The following is a 19882-nucleotide window of genomic DNA, read 5'->3' as shown; positions in this document are numbered from 1 at the left end:
TGAGAAGTCTCTGATAATATTTATAACACTTGTGTGCATTTGTACATGGAGCTATTTATTTGGTACAATGATCATGCCTCTACCCTTCCTTTGGAACTTAACATAACTTTTTAAATAGTTAAAACTTTATCATTGAACAAAAATTAGAAATTTTGAGCGATGCCAAGTAATATATACAGGCATTCAAAAGAATGGACACTCTTTCTCCCTTTACTGCTGACTTCTTATTCAATGGCCTCATTTAAAAAATAGCAATATATATATACAAATATATGTGTATATGTGTGTATACAAGTGTACAAAAGGCATTATAGTAGTCTGTAAGAAATTAAATGATCATTTAAAATGTTGATGTAAAAAATTAATGACACAAATTTATGATATATGACTAAGAAAGATTGTAAAACAGTATGTAAATGAATTGTGGTTTTGTTTTTATAAAAATACGTATAGAGGCATATAAAAGACAAAATCTAGTTATCAGTGGAAGGTTAGTAGTGGTTATCTTAGTTTGGTGGAATGATTAGGGATATTCCTTTTCTTCTTTGTGCTTTTCAAGCTTTCCAAGATTTCTTTAATCAATATCTACCAGTTTTGTATTGAGAAACTAGCTTAGTTTTTAGAGAGATGAAATAGCTATAAATTGGGGAGAACTTAACTGAAGTCTGAAACCAATAAAGAAAACCTTTCAATTTTTTTATGACTATCCCTTCCTTTTAGTTTCTGTATGTTGATTTCCCAAGTTTAGAATAATAGAAAGAGTCCTAAACTAGAAATCTAAATGCTTGCCTCCCTATTTTTTAAATTCAGTAATTTCTACCTCCCCATCTTCCAGAAAGGCTCTGGGTTTCAAAACTCGCTTTACCCCACTGTTTCCTTCTGTATACTGTTAACCTCTGCGAACTTCTGTTTCCCTAGTATAAACCCCACCCGTCAAAAGTGATAAACTCTTTCCCTTTCATTTACCAATCGCACATGTTCAATTTAATGCTCATATAAGACAATAGATTTGAAAGTGTCTTGTAAACTCTAAAACACCAAATGTGAAAGGATCCTTACTAGCAAGTATCCTTGGGTAGTTCTGTTTCTGCGATTTTTGTTTTGTTTTGTTTTGTTTTTTTGTTTTTGTATTTCACAACTAGCGCTTGTGTCTATCTCTCTCTCTCTCTCTCTTTTTTTCTCACTATTTTCGTATAGGGTAAGACACCTCAAGAAAGAGCACAGCAGGCTGGGGACCCAGACTTGGCTGCTTACCTAGAAAGCCGTCAGAACTATAAGGTCATTGGCCATGAGGACCTGGAAACTGCTGTTTGACCCTGGTATTCGGGCAAAGAGGACATGAGCAAGCGTATCACATCTGCCCTCCCTGCAATTGGGCAGCTCCCCTGGAAGAAGCTGATGGAATTCATATATCTGTCTCTCTCCTGCAAGAATCTACCTGAGACCATGCCACTAGCTTTTAAGGGCTACCAAGATGTACAACAGAACATGATAGCCCATTGAGAAGGAGGCAGGATACCTGGAGATTTGTGGAATACAGTACGAGTTCCACAAAATTTGATCCTTATTGCTTCCAGCAAGTAGCATGAACTTCTGTGTTCACCTGTATAATTTATTTTAAAGATTCAAAGGATGTTCGTATAAATGGCACTGCTCCATCCTCCCCCTATGCATTGGTTTTTTTCCCTGTACCATACAATTCTACTGTAACTACCCATCAACTTAAAAAAATATATTATCTCTTCTCTTTACATTCAGTCTTGGAAGACCACAAGATTGTCTGAAGGCCTTCTAAAACCTTCTGAATGTCCTGCAGAAATATAACTGTAAAACCACTTCCATTTCTAAGACTAAATATATCAAGACTATTTAGTGACTCTCTCTGCATGTCCCCCTCACCCGCCAACCCTCCGTTTCATTATATAGGAGCTGGGAAGTGCCACATGGATAATGTCAACTTGTGTGCTATATCTCTGAGGAATGGTGAGGTGGCATGGGAGATGTCTGTGCTTGGAGGTACCTCAGAGAGGTAACCCAGGGGTCAGCCCAGGCTACTGGGCTGTAGCCAATAGCCATGCAGGACTGGTTCAGCTTGGGCTGTCTGTACAGCTCCGTACTGCCTATGTGTAGCCATCTTTGCCTTTTGCTGCAATAGAAGATGAGCAAAGGATTAAACAGAGGCCCACAGCTAGTTTGCAGAACCACTCAATTTTAAGTGCTGTTTAAATTGCAGAGCAAATAATCCTGTGTGGGAACTGTGGTTACAGGAAATGGAGCACTCTAACAATGTTTACTTCTAAACTTTGTTGAATGATAATAGAAAGCACCCTAATTGACTTGGAAAAAAAAAAAACAGCAAAAGCAAAAGTAGCAACATATGTCAACATATGTCACTGAAGTAGGAAACAGTCATTGGAATGTTGCACAGAGGCTAATAACTATAGACTGTTGGATACAGTGGTGAGAGGAGCCGCATTTTAGGTCTTTCTTTTAGGTTTTTGGTTTTCATTACTCCAAGTAATCCTTGACCCAAGAACAAAGGCTTGTTGTATGAGTTCCACTGCCAGATTTATGGGATGCCCGGATCGTTCAGAAGGATGCTTCAACTATTATTTGTCAGGTCCAAAGGTCGTACTTGATAACCCCATTTTCTATGTATGGGGTAGTCTAATATATTATTTTATCTACTTTATTTTTCCCTTTTCAGAAAGTCCTTAGTGCAAACCACCATTGGAATCTAGCCAGAAATGTCTGTCAGATAGTTAGAATTATAACATCTTAACCTGCCATGGATCGAATGGTACTTACAGGTACCTCTCTTAGGGACTCTGTGATCCCTAAAATATCAGAAGAAAATGTCTGTCTTTCTGTCCAAATATCTACTTGACTTGGGGGCAAGTCAAAAATAAAAGTGGGTGTCCAAGGATTTTGCTTTTGGCGAAATCTGACGTCTCCTGAGCTTATTTTCATTTTGTCCTTGGACACAGCATAGTGCTTCCCTAATGTTTCTACATATGACCATGAATGATAGTGTCTCTACATTTAATTTAAAAGTCTAATGGTGACATTTTGCTTATCTGAGTCACATTTCGGTAACGTATCATCGTTTTGAAAGTGCGGCTATGACGTGCTATATTAAACAGGAACAGCCTTTCAGTGGATGGGGATTTTATTACCACAGTCTTTCCATAGTCATTTCAAAATCAAATTGTTGGTGGGAGGATGGATTGGGTTGTGAGTAATCTACTTCCATATATCAGCCTCAGAAATGGATCTATCCTTTGGATATTACAGGAGACACTGCAGCAGATTGTTTCCAGAAGCTGGAAAAATATGCTTCAGCAGAATTTAATCACTGGGCTTTTGCTGGGGGATTTTTAGTTGGTGGGACTGTCAAGGAAATGTGATGACAGAAATATAATCCTTAACACAAACTGGAATCTGGCTTTGAATGGCATCTTCCATTCCCTGGATTGAGTCAAATGTTTGGCCAAGCAGTCAGTTACCTAGCTGTTACTGTTGGGATGAAGAACTCTGTTTTCATCAACTACCATCTCACATTTCTCTAAATACTTCCAAGTAGCCCAGAGACAATTTAGGGTACAGGTGGCTATGGGCCAATTTCTAAAGAGCTCCAATTGAAGACATAAATCTGTGTTATGAAAAATGATGAGTTGGTACTATAAGATTCCTGATGCATTTGGAAATTGTTTCAAACCAAAAAAAAAAAAAAAAGGCATTAGAGTCCTGTGTTATTCATGGAGACCAATATTTGATATATTGCTTTGAAAAAAGCAAGTACCACTAGGACTTGGGATTTCCAAAATAAAGTGAGCAGAATAACCACATGTTTAATGGCTTCAACATTAAACCACCTCCTGTAGCATGTTTTAAAAATTGGTCCTGGGCTTTGGAAAGAGCTAAGGCCTTATGGTCTAGTAGTTTCCATCTCAGCTTAAGTATATTGTGTCCCTACTATTAGGCCATCAGGAAAGCAAGTGATCTAGTCCTGGTCTGAAGAGCCACATAACTTTAACAGACATAAAAATATGTACCTATAGAAATATCATTTCTACAAAGCCTACTGAGACAGCACTGAAGAGGCAGCTAGCTTGGCTGACTCCTCTGTGTTTGTTTCTTTGTATCATGGCACTGACTGCTTTGAGATTCCATTTTTAGATGAGGTTGATAGAGGAATGGAAAATGAAGAGTTATTAAAAGACAACATTCTGTAACCTGAAAGGTAGTCATTTTTGCAAGCTTATATTTTAATATTGTGCATTTAACAAAATAGAACACAGTTAAACTGTGCTTTATCGTATTCATGGACTTCATAAAGAATAAGAGAGAAGATTAGTAAGCCAAGAATGGAATAAATACCATGACGAGGAATTTTGCTTTCAGAGTTTATGTTTCCTCTGTAGGTGTGATAACCAAAAACCAGTGCAAGTTTTGAAACATAATTTAGCTGGCAAATGCACAGTGATGGAAATTAGTAATGACTGATGGAGAGCCGTACATACCTGTTGCTCCTTATCCTTTCAGAATGGCTGCTTTGGCAGATCTGCCTGTGCTGGGAGCTACTCAACATCACTTCATTTTCATCTGGACCTAGTGAGAGTCCCTTTGCCTAACGAATTTCTGAAATTTATTTATTTACTAGACCCCTTATAATATTCATGGCTTTAAAAAATGACACAGCATCTTTATTTTATTACATGTCAATTTTATTAATAATATTTAGGGGTTTTTTTTAGTTATAAAAATGGCACATGCTTTTTATAAAATGTTTTAATACCACAGATGAGTATCACATCCACAGTCAAGGCATCCCTTCGTTCTGGTGTTGTGTCCCACTTCCCAAAAATAAATACTGTTAACACTGATGAACACTGTTGCTTGTATGTGATGTCAGAAATACTCCATCCGTTCATGCGCAAGTATGTATGTATATACGCATATACATTTACACACATATATAGACATTTATATACACATGCAAGTATGTATACTATATTCATGTATATTGCATAGGTTTAGAAAAGGGCAAACATTTTAAAAGCATGCTGATCATTTGTATATGTGTAGTGAACACCAGTAGGCAAAGACAGGTTAAACAGAGAATTTCCATTTATTTTTTTGTTTCCACCATTGCTAGGCTTAGATCTGTCATGGCATTACTACAATTGCACTTGGCATTTTCTATTACCTGTGTCATAAAATTCATGACCAAGAGTTCCTGTAATTGTTTATGTTGCCTTCCATGAAGCATGAAACCTACCATAGCCCCAAGACTTATCTATGCTATGTTTGTATTTCAAGTAAAGGAGAGTTCTTTCCTCTGTGATGCTTACACCACTTTACAAGGCTGCTTGTAACACTAACACTCAGTAGGTTGCCTAGTGATATTTAATGAGGGCAGGCTACTGCCGGGAAGGTGTAACTTCAGTGTAGTATGGGGTCTGAGCAGCTTGTCTTCCTTCCAGAAGGAGTAGCTAATGAAATCACTGAGAACAGCATGATATTTTATTCAATTATGCTATTTAAAAATGGGACTTTGATAAAATGGCTCATCATAACCATCGAATAAAACTACTAATTGCTCTATTTAAATGAATTATATTCATTTTAGGAAAAGAAGTAGAAAAACATCTAATAAATTAGCTTTCTGATTAATCTTTAACACTTATTTCATATAAAATGGCTTCTGCCTGCATCTTAATTGAACCAGCTTTGAATCTCTCAACTCCTTTCACTCTGAATCTCATACTCAGCTGATTAGAAGTCCTACAGGCCCTTCTCTGCCAGGTCTGTCAGATCGACTTGGACCCTACCCTTTTCTGTGTCCCCAGTCATCCTTCATCTCTTGTCTCTCTAAGTTTTGGGCCATGCAGCAGTCCTGTCCCTGAACTTTCTGCCTACTACTGTCAATAATTTTGTCACACAGCTGCAAAAATCTTCCCCAGATATTATGCTCAAAATACATCAAAATGAAATTACCCTCTGGGACAAGTATACCTTTTACTCAAAGGACACATGGATGTCCACTGACCTTGATCATCTTCTAGAATTATGGCAAGCATGATTCTGAAAATCTATCAGGTTTAGCAAATATCTGTCTTAGTCCCATGAGGGTACACAATCACGGCTGCTGCTTCCTCATTCAACAGTGTAAGCCACATGCCTCTTTGACGGCACCTGGAGGACTAGGTTATAGATTTTACACTGCTGAGGGCCATCTTTGGTTTTACACTGTCTCCTCACAGCTTAATGAGAAACCTGAAAATAAGAACCAAGAAAAGAGTCATGCCCTTGGACAACCTCCTCTCCCAGGACACTGAGATTTACTGACCAGGTCCCAGAAAGAAAGCAGAAAAAAATAATTCTTAGGCTCTTGTAGCATGGATTTTAAAATAGAAACGTGAAAATTGAATGGTATCTTCATAATGCATAGACTCCAGAGTCTATTTACATATGTATTCAGTTATGCATGTAATCATATGTCCATGAATCAATCATAAGTGCATGTATTGAATCATTATTTGAAAAATATTTGTCATTCTGAGGCAGGCATCATACTAGGGATATAACAATGAATGTAATAGACAAAACTCTTGATTTCATGAAGCTGGCATCTAGAAGAAAAGACAAATTCCAGTGTGGTAAGTGCAGTGCAGGAGAACCCCAGGGTGTCCAGCATGGGCTGGAAATTCAACCAAGGCTTTATTGTACCAGCCACTCATTAGCCAGCAATGTTTTAGTTCAATGAAAACATAAGTAGGAAGAGAATAATATTTTGCATTTCCATTTTACTGGAGTCATAGTAGATTTCTAAAAATGTATCTGAAACTAAGATTTTAAAACAAGACTTAGAAACACTATTAAAATGAAAGCTAAGACTGATTTATTCTAGCTCTCAGGATAGAACTAGGAAAAATAAGCAGAGTTTTCAGTGGGTTTTGACTAAATATAAAGAAGATGAAGTATAAATAGTATGTAATAGTGGAGTGGATATCACAGTTATAAACTTTCAGCCTCTGTTAGCATTTAAACAGAGGATACCTGACCACTCTGAGGGGTGTTGTGATTAGGAATATGTGATTTGAGGGGGCTAAAATTAGATGCTGTGATTCTTCAAAAGATATTTTTTAATGGCTTTGTTGAATGGCAGGATTTTATTTTAAAAACTCATGAAAATCTTGATTTTTGATTTGTTAAACTTTGCTTTATAACTGAGAATTTTAAAAATATCTAGGGGAATGGCCGTTAGTTATCATTTAAAAAATTTTAAACTAAGCATGAATTTAAGAGCTAGTCAAAGGAAAACATACTAAAAGGTGTAATTTAATTAAAAATACTTCTGGAAGCTTATAAATTTTGATCAGTATTCTTAGTCATTGTCAAGTAAAATTCTACTACAAATCTGTCTTACTGTCCATCCAATATAAAAAAGTGCTGTGGTTTGATATTCTAAGAGTTAAGTGTAATCTAGTATAACCACAGAAGAAAATTCTGCCTGTAAGGTATTTGGGAGCCAAGTAAATGTACATGAAAGGCAATCATGGAAAACTCTGGCTTCTGCCACCAGCGTGGCAACCACAAGGGAGGTCCTACCCATGGAAATAAGAAAATAGTGATCCAAATTTTCACCCAACTTTTGAAATTTCAATATTTTCAGCCAAATGCCTTCTGAAATGGGAGGCTTTGATAGTGGGAAATACTGAAATTATCTTTTCCCTCAGACCTTTAGTGAAACACACATATAGTTTTCACTCTATGACAGTATAAACAACTCAAATCTATACTGTTTGTTAAGAACAGTTTCAAGAATTAAAAAGTGCTTTAGCGTTATGATGTATTGACATGTTTGAGCTTCAGTTGGGGTTCAAAACAACTCCAACGAGGTGAATAATGCATAGAATACATTTTAGATGAATGCACTGAATCTCAGAGCAGTGAATTCAGCCTGTGCAGATTCATATAGCAAAGGATAGTGCTGCAGCCAGAACTGGGTCTTTAGAAATTACATATTAACATGTTTTCTAAGTAAGTCATTTTCCATCATTGCCTTCAAGGATGTTTTATATCAATTGTTCAGATGTCCATAATATAGAAGATGCCTCCATGAAAAAAAAAATGTTTACCTAAGTTTCCACGGAAAGAATGAGTTAGAAATAAGGGAGAATGTGAAATCAAAAAGTCAGAGTTTTTGCTGTCGGAGAGGGGCTTGTCAGCTTGTACATAGTTCAAGCAAAGAAAAGTCTAATGTTTGCATACCAGGGTGGATTTCAAGAGAAGAAATTAACAGTGAGCGTTAATGGCTTCTTTAACCTGTTTGTGATTCTCAGCATTTAAAAAATGTTAGTCCTATTTTTCTTCCTTGGAAGTCACTATTAGGAGGATATAATTTCGGAATGCTGCAACAAAAAATGTTAAAAATGGCCCTGACATCCAAGACTCTATTGCTCTAAGTTTATGGGTGGGTATGCAAGCTAAGTGTTATGATAATACATAGTCATATACATAGAGGTTTAATACACCTATGGGAAATTCTGGCATATTTAAAGTAGAGAAAAACAAACAGGCTTGAAATTTCCTTCAGTTCAGAATCTCATACTTTACAAGGGACATTTATGGGCAGATTGGTGAATATGTAGAAGGAGGATGTTTGATCTGGAAAGAAGACAAAATTGGATTAGGAATAAGAATATGTAGAGGAGTTAGGTTAAGTAGGACTCTTAGTTTCAAATTCTGCAGGGAAGATGATTTGTAGAATAAAATAAGGAAAGAAAAGAGCAATAACACATGAAAAGGAGTTAGCTTTATTACTTATAAGGATTTATTTTTCCTAAACATTGCATCCAGAAAAACAGTTTGGGCTTTCTGAAAAACAGTGAAGTTGTTATCACTGTTTCTTCTAGTAGTTAAGTGAAGATTGAACAACTAACTCAGAGATCAAAGGCATATCTTTAATTGTGAGAGATCTTGGACTAGAAAAACTCTGTGAGATTTTCTTGGTTTAAATGTCTATAATTTTAGACTGGAACAGAACTCAATTTGAGCCTATTTTTTTTCCCCAGGTTCCTGCCAACTAGATAGCAATGAAGGCATTTTTTAAAAAAGCTTCCATCATTGCAAATATATCCCAAATCATTTAGCAGCAGGGATTTCATGACCCTAAAAAGTTTCCTTGCTTACACAAACACACCTATGCTTTAGTAGAAACATAGCTTTTTTAGGAGATTTGGGAATTGGCTAGCAATTTTGCCAGTTGTTAGCCAATTCCCAAATCTCCTAAAAATGATATGTTTCTACTAAAGCAAAAAGGTCACAGATTCAGGAGTCAAAGTGAAAACAAAGGATTTAGTGTTCTTTCCGCTACTTACTACCCATTTGTTGTTTGGGATGTAGAGTCAGGACTGGAGAAGAGGGTGTGAAATTCTATGTCCTCTGCTAATACAGAGGCATGGAGGCACTTTCTATAACTTTTTGTCATGAAACAAGACTTAACCCCATATCAGTAGACTAATGTTTCTGTCATATTTCTGTCTAGGTGGATTACAGTTTTAATTGCCCATCATCCCTTAATTCTGTAATACAGCTTGAGTTCCTAGACTTCAGGTTGACTGGGTGAGGGAGGAAGTCACTTGAGATAATTTTAAGAAATGAATCCATATCCAGAGTCTTGTAGAAAAGACCTGCTTCTACTCCACCTTCCTTCTTGTTCTACTTCTTGCCTCTGGTTTGGGGGCATAAAAAAGGGGCAGAGTTATGAGGAAAGGAAAAAAGATTCTCAAAAGTAGTGCAATAAGAAGACTCTGGTAGTAACACAAATTCTCATGGTAATCTCAAACAACTGATAGTGTTAGCAGATATTGAAAATCAAACTCAGGAAACATACAGAAAGATTAAATTTGTTCAAAGTGGCTTCAAGGGGTATTAGTTGTGAAAATTTCAGTTTATGCAGCATGGAAGAATTAGATTGTGTGTGGAACTTGGGGGAAGTAAGGTCAGCTAATAGAAGAACTTTTTAATGGAGCTTTCCAAAGGATGAGGTGGTTTTTGGAAGGAGTTTGTCCAACCTCTTATAATACATTATGCCTGTCCACAAACTTGTTCTGGTCCCTGATAAAGTTTGAAAAAAATAAGGAATATTTAGGGTTTTTTTTTCCACAAATCTAAATATATTCACTTAAAAATTCAGAGACTGTGACCTTGTTATTTTGGGTTTAAATATACATTTTCCTCTTAAAAATGATAGATATATGTTTACAAATTGTCTTTACTCTTTACTTATAAAACACACACATACAGATAGGATAGTCCTGTCAGTTTACCCTATTTTTTGTTTCAAATTTATAGGTAATTTCAAATTTATAGGTGTTGGTGAGATTTATCACTTTTAAGATACCATCTAGCCTTGATATTTATTGTACCTTCTATATGCAACCAAATGGCTCCTGATCTCCTGATCTTCTGGAGATCAAAGAATTTTTATTCGCCACTCTCCCCACCCATCATTGGTTGGATTGAGACTCTAATTACATACAAGCATAATTTCCAATGCAAGTAGAACTTTGATGCTCTCCCTGACTTACTGATTATAAGTTGGGAAAATTTGGATTCTTGCCATCCTGGGGAAGGAGATTTAGAACTCTCATAAACAAAATATTCTAACACAACAGAATATTTTGCAAAACACATCTTTGAAAAGTTAGGGGCCAAAATAGTCTCAGCAAAGGTTAGCTTGGCTGTTTTTTAAAATTACCAATAGTTAAGTGGGCAACCATGAATCTGAATATTATACAGACCACCACTGATTGAAAGTGAGGAAAACCATTCTTGTGAAAAACTAAGGAATAGAGGACAATCTCGGTTCTAAAAGAATGAATATATTTGATTTAATTTGATTTCTGAGTGGGAAAACGTTCCCAGGCATCCAGGGTACCCTTGGCTGTGGGTATTCCACTCGCAAAGGCTACATCTGTATGAAGAGTTGCAGTCACATTATAAAGGGCTTTTTCATGATTTCTGATTCTGCCCTACCACATCCCAGAGCCATGCTTTTGCAAAGCTGCCAGCTGGCAGGTGGAATCCATAAACAAGTAGCAGCTGTGGCAGTAGAAAGATTAAAGTTTTATTTCCAGGTAAAGGAGGATTCAGATAATACGAAGTGGAGGGAGGGTGGGTGGGGGGGGGGGGTGAGGGGTGGGATGGGAAAGGGAAGAATGAAGTTTTTTGTAACAAAGTCATAAAGTATTTTTCCCTAATTTTCTTGCATTTCCTATTTATATAAAGTATCTTGATCACTGTGTTGCTCTACAGAGATTTTCAATGGAGTTAATTTGGGAGACTGAACTAATCTCTGAAAAAGAAATTGACTAGTTACAGTTACTTTTTGAACACTTTTTCTGTATTGTGAATTGTGTGGAAATGTACAGAATAAAAATGAAGAAATGTAGTTCATTTGTTTATTTTTTCTGGATCCTATAAGTAGTTGGTGTGAATGCTATTTTTAACTATAGTTAAGTTAGACTTTCAAAATCAGGAGGTAAAGAAAGAGTTGACTATTAGAGCAGGCAGAGACTAAATGGGGTCCCTGATAAGGTAGGAATTAGAAAAAAAAATTAAGACTTCTGCTTCCAAAATTGACTAACAGGCCAGATTCGCCCTCCCACCAGATTTTTTTTAAAAACACCTAAAACATGTATATATAAAACAATGATTGTTAAGACACAGGACCTTGGGGGGGGGGGGGCAAAAAAGGCAGTGATTCCTGAGAGATGGAAAGCAAATGATATAAGCCCTTTGATCTCTTCATTTTATAGACTTCAGAGAGTTTCCAGATAGTGATTCAGGGAGTGCTAATTTAGGAATTCCTAAGAAGTTCCTGAGTTGAGACAGTGCTGAAAGTTTGGGAAATAGAGGCAGCTAGAGCTTATAAGAGATGAGTATCACAGAGGGGAGAACCATACAGAAAAGTAATCCCACAAATCTGCAGCTACTTCCTCTTAAGTATTCAATAAAGTACTGAGCAGTTTACGTATCTGAAGAAACTACTTGAGACTGGAGAAAGAGCCATCCAAAATGATCTAAGGGACAGTGTCCAGTGCTCACAAAGGACTGAGAATCGTGCCTGTTACCACTCGTCACACTGGAAAACCTCATTATTCGTGAGGCACTGAATTGGGTCTTGACTCACCTATGAGGAATAATTAACCATAGACTAAATGTTGCCCTAAGACTGCCTAATCATAAAAGCAAGAGCTGAAAAGACAAAATTGTTTCCAAATAATTGAATCTTATCTCTAAACAAAGCCCAAGGATATAGAGGAATATAAATTCACCTAGCATGCAAAAAGAAACATTCACAACATTTGACATCCAATGTACATGCATCCAAAGAAGCAGGAAAATATGACAAAAGGAAAAAATTAGCCATCTGAAACTAACCCAGAATTGACATAGATGTTAGCATTTCCAAAATATTCAAATAGTTATTTATATTCCAGATGTTCAGAGTTAAAGACATGAAAAATATAAAAGAGACCCAAATGAAGTTTCTAGACATAATTACATTATCTGAGATTTAAAATACACTGCTAAAGATTAAGAGCAGATTTGGACGCTACAGAAGAAAAGATCAGTAAACAAAGATGTACCAATAGAAAATATCCAAAATGAAACATGGGAAAGGAAAGGGTTTTTAACTATGAAAAAAATGCATTAGTAGAATGCGGGACAACTTCAATTATTTTAATATACAAGTAATGAGAGTCCTAAAAGGAAAGAAGAGAGAGGGAGGATATAAAAACAATTCGAAAAAATAATTTCTAGGAATTTTAGCACTTTTACTTTAAAAAAAAACTATACAAATTCAATAAGCTTAACTCAAAACACAAGAAACATGAAGAAAACTAGATAAAAATACCCTGTAATCGGCCAAAACCACTGCAAAAAAAAATCTTATTAAAAACCAAAGAAAAAAACACATAAATAAAAATAAGAATACCAGTAGATTCCTTATCACAAATAATGAAAGCAAAAAGAAAACGGAGCACATCTTTAAGGTACTAAAAGAAAAAAATGCTATAAAGCTATAATTCTTTAGCAACAAAACTATCATAAAAATAAATGGGAAATAAAAACCTTTATAGATATATAAAAGCTGAAAGAGTTTAGCCAGGCGTGGTGGCAGGCGCAGACCTGAACTATAGACCTGAACTATAAGAAATGTTAATGAAAGTCCTTCAGACAGAAGAAAACTGTTACCATATGAAAACACATATCTACATAAAGGAATGAGGAGCAATGAATATTAAAAGTATTTGAATAAATATAAACATATATTTTCTTATATTTTTAATAAATGACTTTTAAAACAAAATATTGATGATATGTGGAATTTTAAAGTAAAATATATGACAATAGTAGCATAAAAGAATGGAGGGGAGAAATAGAAGTATGTAACTGTAAGATTCTTATACTATTCATGAAGTGGCATAATATTACTTGAAGGTAGACCATGATAAGTTGAAGATACATCCTATAGCTCTGCAAGTGGAGAAGCTGAGAGGTCCCATTGATTAAGGGACCGTTCCCAAGAAAAATCCAGCCATCAGTGCAAAGGTTGTTAAAAAAAACACTGACTGATGGAATGTGTCTTCATGGAAAATGGCCAAGTGGAATCCTCCAGGGTTTCATTTCTCTACTGAAACAACCTGTAACCTGGGGGACAAATGACAAGAATCAGCTATTCCAGAACTCTGGGACCTAATCAGACCCAGCAACTGGGGGAGTGATTGAGGAAGAGAGAGCCTACTGAAATTTGGGATATGCAGGAACCTCTTTCAGACCACAGGCTGATTGCAGAGACAAAGGACAATGGGACTTCAGTTACCACACCCTAAGGAATACAGACTTTGCAAAAATAGTTTGGAAAGTTCATCATACAAACAGATTAATACAGCTTGCAACAAGCAAAAAGATAGCTTCTGAGGATGAGGAAAATCTGATTTCCAGAGTTACCACTTTACATTACTGAAAATGTCCAGTTTGCAACAACAATAAAATCAAAAAGCATAAAAAGAAACAAACTTTCACTTCTTCACTTAATTAGCCTTAAAAAGAAGAGAAAATGATAAATTTAAAAAAATAAGAAAATGTGGATTATTCACAGGGAAAAAAAGAATTTGACACTATCCCTGAGGAAGTTCAGATATTAAAATTTATTAGTGATAGATGTCAGCTGTCTTAAATATGCTGAATGACTAAAGAAAACCATCAACAAAAGAAGTAAAGGAAATTGTCAGAACAGTGTATGAACAATTAGGGAATGTCAATAAAGAAAAATAAATTTTAAAAAGGAACCAAGTAGAAATTCTGAAGCAGAAAAGCACAATAGCTGAAATGAAAATTTCACTAGAGGGGTGCAATGGAATATTTTGGCAGGAAGGCAGAGGAAATAATCAGAAAACTTGAAGATGAGACAATGGAAGTTATCCAGTCTGAGCAACAGAAAGAGAAAAATGAACAAAATCTGAGGAACCAGTGAGATGGCATCAAACTTACCAAAATTTGCATCATGGGAGTCCCAGAAGGAGAATAGAGGGAGAGAAAAGAGCAGAAAAATATATTTGAAGATGTAATGGCTCAAAACTCCTCAAATTTGATGAAAGACATGGACATATACATCAAAATAGCTCAACAAACATCAAGCAAGATGGACTCAAAGAGATTGACACCAAGACATATTGTAGTCAAATTGTGTAGACAGTCTTGAAAACAACAACAACAAAAATGACTTGTCATATACAAAGGATCTTTAATGAGATTAACAGCTGATTTCTCATCAGAAATCATGGAGTCCGGAAGGCAGCAGGATGATAAAGTGCTGGGGAAACAACAACCAAAAGCCTGTCAACCAAGAAATTTATATCTGGCAAAATTACTGTATCCTTTAAGAATGAGGGAGATATTAAGACAGTACCAGATGCACAAAAGCTAAGAGGTTTTGTTACCAGTACACTTACCCTACAAGAAATCCTAAAGGCAGTCCTGCAGGCTGAAATTCAAGAACAACCAACAGTAATTCCAAGCTGTATGAAGAAACAAAGAACACTAGTAAAAGTAAATACATAGATAAGTACAAAAGCTAATATCATTGTACTTTGGGTTTATAACTCCTCTTTTTTTTCCTATATGATTTAAAAGGCAAATGCATAAAACAATAATTATGGATCTGTAATGACCACACAATGTATAAATATGTAATATGTGACAATAACAATATAAAGGGAGAAGGACACAGATGATAGAAGTAGAGTGTTTGAATACTATTGAAATTAAGTTGTTATTACTCATTATGTTAATTTTGATAGTTTCATGGGTTATAAATATATGCAAACTAATTAATTTTACCCTTTATTATGTGCAGATTTTTTGAATGTCAATTGTACCTCCATAAACTTGTTTTAAAAAAATCAATAGACTTTGTATTAAAATACAATAAATTTATTGTCATTACCCACATTAGAGATGGCTTTGGTTTATGAAACAGAAAAATGTTTTCTTGGTAAGTTTGTAAACCACAGTCTGCCTTAACAGCAATCCTAGAACAGGTTTTCAACCCTCATACAAGCGAGCAGCAAAGTTCAAATAAGGAATAAGTGTTATCCCTCATCAAACCATCATGCAACTCAGATTTGAGAAGAACACCTGGCCATCACATTTCTAAACTTAAATACCAGAAAATAAATATAACTGTCCATTTATTAAGAGTGCAGAGAAGTTTGGGATCTGTTTCTTCATTTAAAAATAACTCATGCAAAGTTTAATTCTAGGATCAAAATCAAAGGACAAAATCATCTTTAAAAAACTCTTATGAGAAGAAGAATGTTTCTCTTTAAATGGATCTTCATATAGTTAATGATTTTTCTTGGATTATAGCAAAATTCATGCTTCGTGAGATTTTCCTTTGTATCCATATGCTCAGGATTTGAAATCAGTGATGCACTATTATCCTCAAAAATCATACAGAAAGTCTGATTCAGATATCTTTAAGGATTCTGTTAGGGAAATGACTTGAGAATGTAAAATATGCAATAAATTACCTCTCCCAAAATGCAGACCCAAACTCCAGATTGTGGGTGCTTAGAGAAAGAACAGTAATTTTAGGGCCCCCACCTAAAATTAAAAAGTGTATGTCCTTAGCTAAAGTTTCTAAAGCTTCCAAAAGGAAGTAAAAATTATTTAGGTAGAATAATGACTTTTCTCATATTTTCTTCTCAAGAATATTTAGATCACATTTTTACAAAGTCTTGAGCTTTTTAAGTTGCAAAGGAATGAATAGATCAGCAAAAACAAATGTGTATTTATATAGTGTATGTGTGCACATACACATTTATATATTATTTATGTTCATGTATCTATAAGTATATACCCATATGGGCGCATACGTACATGCACTCGCACACACACACACACAGAGAAATGCAACCAAATATGAAAGGTCATCAACTGTACTCAGTGCTATTGGATCTCTCCATGAAACCTGACTGCCCAACAGTTACTGAAGGGCTATGGAAACTTGAAGCTTGAAGAATTTTTCTCTTTCAAATGTCAGAGTCATATTAGGATTTAAATTTTAAACTGGTTTATTTTAGGTTAATGTAGCCCAGTCTTTTAGAGACGGGAATCATCCAGAAACTTCCATTTAGCAGAATATGATTAAGCCACCCAGGCATTCCCTAGGTCAGAGATTTTAAAATGAGTTCCTGGGACCAGCAGTATCAGCATCTTCTGGGAATTATTAGAAATGTAGATTCTCTGGTCCTATTCTAGACCTGCTGAATTAGATACTCTGGAAGTGAGCCCCAGCAATCTGTGTTGTAACAGGTCTTCCAGGTGATTCTGATGCACTCTGAAGTTTGAGAACCACTGCCCTAAAACAAAGAAATGCAAATGAAATGGTTCAGTAGACCATTTAAAAGTGTTAGCCTACTTCTAGTAAAAAAAAATCTGATTTTAAGATCAGTATAATTCAAAATATTGTTGGTAAAGACTCAGAAAAAAAAAGAAAGAGGGAAGAGAAACCTATGAATGAAGCCTTGCACATACTCACTTCTCCCTACTTTGATATTATGTGATGCCGGCTTACTCCTGTTTGTTTCCTCATTATTTAATTCCTTTTGTGCTACTTCATTTACAGCCCTACAATCTGCAAGCACTCACAGACTTTTACTTATTAAGCAGTCATTACAATTTCTGCGTCACATTTCCTCCTGACTCTCCGTTCACAGAAGCAATCACTACAAAGGTTTTATGTGACTCTTAGAGTTAAAAAAAAGTAGGGCTGGGCGCAGTGGCTCACACCTGTAATCCCAGTACTTTGGGAGGCCAAGGCGGGTGGATCACCTGAGGTCAGGAGTTGGAGAGCAGCCTGGCCAAGATGATGAAAACCCGTCTCTACTAAAAATACAAAAATTAGCCGGGCGTGGTGGTGGGCGCCTGTAATCCCAGCTACTCGGGAGGCTTAGGCAGGAGAATCACTTGAACCCAGGTGGTGTAGGTTGCAGTGAGCCAAGTTTGCACCACTGCCCTCCATCCTGGGCAACAACAGTGAAACTCCATCAACAACAACAAAAAAAAATTAAAGAAAGTGATGACATGTAGAACTTTTAATATTGCTGCCAAATAGATTAAAATTTTACAACTGTAACAAATAATATAATTAATAGAAACTGTGCAGAAGGGAGAAGAGAAAATGAGGAAATGCTGAGTTGAAAATCAAGAACATGAAATTTCATTAGCATGGCATGCTAATAATATATGCTGCAGAGCTAAGTAGTGTGCTAAGATTGCATCTTTTTTTCTGAAATATTTAAAGGCCATGACCCCAATGCAAAGGACATGCAATGTTCCTATCTTCCACGTCAAATAATTTCTCTTACATTTTTTAATTGCTCTAAGTTATACCACATTTTAGTTTGCTTTATATTTGAACTCTTTGATAATGTTTTTATGACTTTTTTCCTCTGGGTGTTTGTTATTGTCTCTTTGTTCTTTTTAAATGATAAAAAACACATATATGCAAACATTTTTTTCAACATGCAACTAATATCATTTAGCTTCCTGTTTATTTTTGGAGTTGATTCCATTCTTTCTTCTGAAAGCACTGGCTTGTTCTAATTTTGATGAATTGTTTCATAGACTTGCTATATACTTATCACCCTAGGATTTTCTTATCACTTCTTGACTCACATATTTCTTAGCTTCTTGATTTGCTGGAGTATAGCCATAAATTACTTCTTAAAACTAGGCACTAGGGAAATAAATTTTTTGAGTTCTTACATGTCTGAAAATGTCTATTTTGTCCTTAGAGTTTGTCTGGTTTCAACATCATTTTTATTAGCAATCCAGAGAATTTTAATGAAGGAAAAGAGGGCCCATGTGCTTTGTGAAAAGTAGAAGTTAACTCACAAATATAACAGATTAAAATCAAAGAGCCACATGTTACGAAGCAAAATGATTATAAAAATCAGTTGAACAGCTTCATTTTACAGAGGAGAAGACTGTGATTTAAAAAGATTAAAACATTTCCCAGGACTACTCAGCCAGATAGTGATAGGGGGACTTTACCAAAGCCCAGGGACTCCTCATCTGCAACTTGTATCATAATGCCATTTTCAAACGCTTTGCAAAGCCCAGGAACTCCTCATCTGCAACTTGTATCATAATGCCATGTTCAAATGCTTTGGATTCCACCCAAAGGCACTATTAAGATAAATGAAACAGATATTTCTGGTAAAAGAGAATACACTGAGCCAGAGGAGACCTGAATTCCAATCCCAGCTCTGCTTCTGAGAGGCTGGACATGTTTCTTCCTTTGCTTGGACCCAAATTGCCTTATGTGCACAATAAGAATGTAAGATTAATTGTCTCAGGAACTCTCCCTTCTCTCAAGTGGTGGAATTCTTTGAAGGGGATCTTTTAATAGACGACTCACTATAAAGAAGGGAAAAGCTTCAAAATTATCTATATTCAAGGACCTCACATTGGAAATCTCCACTAATACCACCCCTCAAAGTGTATTGTTTGGATGATATTTGTCATAGCATTCATAATTGGTTGGTATTAAGAAATGCAAAATTAAAAAATAATATATCCACAGTCTACAAGGGTTAAAGCCCACAGCCCTTGTAGACTGCAATCTCCTTGAGAAGTTTTTTGTGTGTGCTCATTTTCAGAGATCACCAGAGTCAGCCCCATGTTGCTAGTTCGTTGATTCTATAGGCGGTCACTTCAAAGGCTTAAAAATAATGAGCTCTGTTACATACAGATGGAAAGGACCAGAATTTACACGGAACACAGATGCTTAATAACTGTTACGTGTTACAGCTACATCGAGGATATGATAATGATAGGAGGAAAGGAGTTTCCCCTTCTCTGATCAGTCTAATTAGATAGCGGGGTTTCTTTTCTGCTTGGCATTTTCTGAATCAGTTTGGACAGACCTACACTGCTATTACAAACTGGGTGACCTTGGTCTTGAAACATCCTTTTTCTTTCTGAGCTTCAGTTTCCTCATCTGGAATATAGAAAACAATAACACCAACCAAATGAAGTTGTTGTGGACATGAAATGAAATATTAGCCGGAAAAATACTGAGAACAATGCTGAGCTCATAGTAAATGTCTGATAAATTGTAGCTGTGGAAATATGCTGGAGATGACTACATTGCTGAAAGCCTTATGATATTTCTAGAGCACTGTTCTTTATGCTGTGGAAGCGGACGGGCGAAAGAAGAGGAGCCTGAATGCTTTTGTCTTGGATGTCTTAGTCAGTTTACCTAATTCTTTTTATTCTGACTATGAAATCCTAA

General features: G+C 35.8%; 1 protein-coding gene across 9 annotated transcripts in view; it reads left to right on the top strand.

The window, feature by feature from the left end:
* Positions 1–15529, top strand: part of DGKI (diacylglycerol kinase iota) — a 470612-nt gene extending 455083 nt beyond the window's left edge. For all 9 annotated transcript variants that reach the window (XM_063708791.1, XM_055347199.2, XM_031013291.3 and 6 more), the window contains one exon: positions 1198–15529. In XM_063708791.1, the coding sequence (XP_063564861.1) occupies positions 1198–1314 (117 nt within the window). In that variant the 3' untranslated portion in view covers positions 1315–15529. The remainder of the gene's footprint in view (positions 1–1197) is intronic.
* Positions 15530–19882: the final 4353 nt, after the last annotated feature.

This window comes from Gorilla gorilla, chromosome 6 (assembly GCF_029281585.2).
Source record: "Gorilla gorilla gorilla isolate KB3781 chromosome 6, NHGRI_mGorGor1-v2.1_pri, whole genome shotgun sequence".
Taxonomy (NCBI): domain Eukaryota; kingdom Metazoa; phylum Chordata; class Mammalia; order Primates; family Hominidae; genus Gorilla; species Gorilla gorilla.
This window is presented reverse-complemented; position numbering and strand designations above follow the sequence as displayed.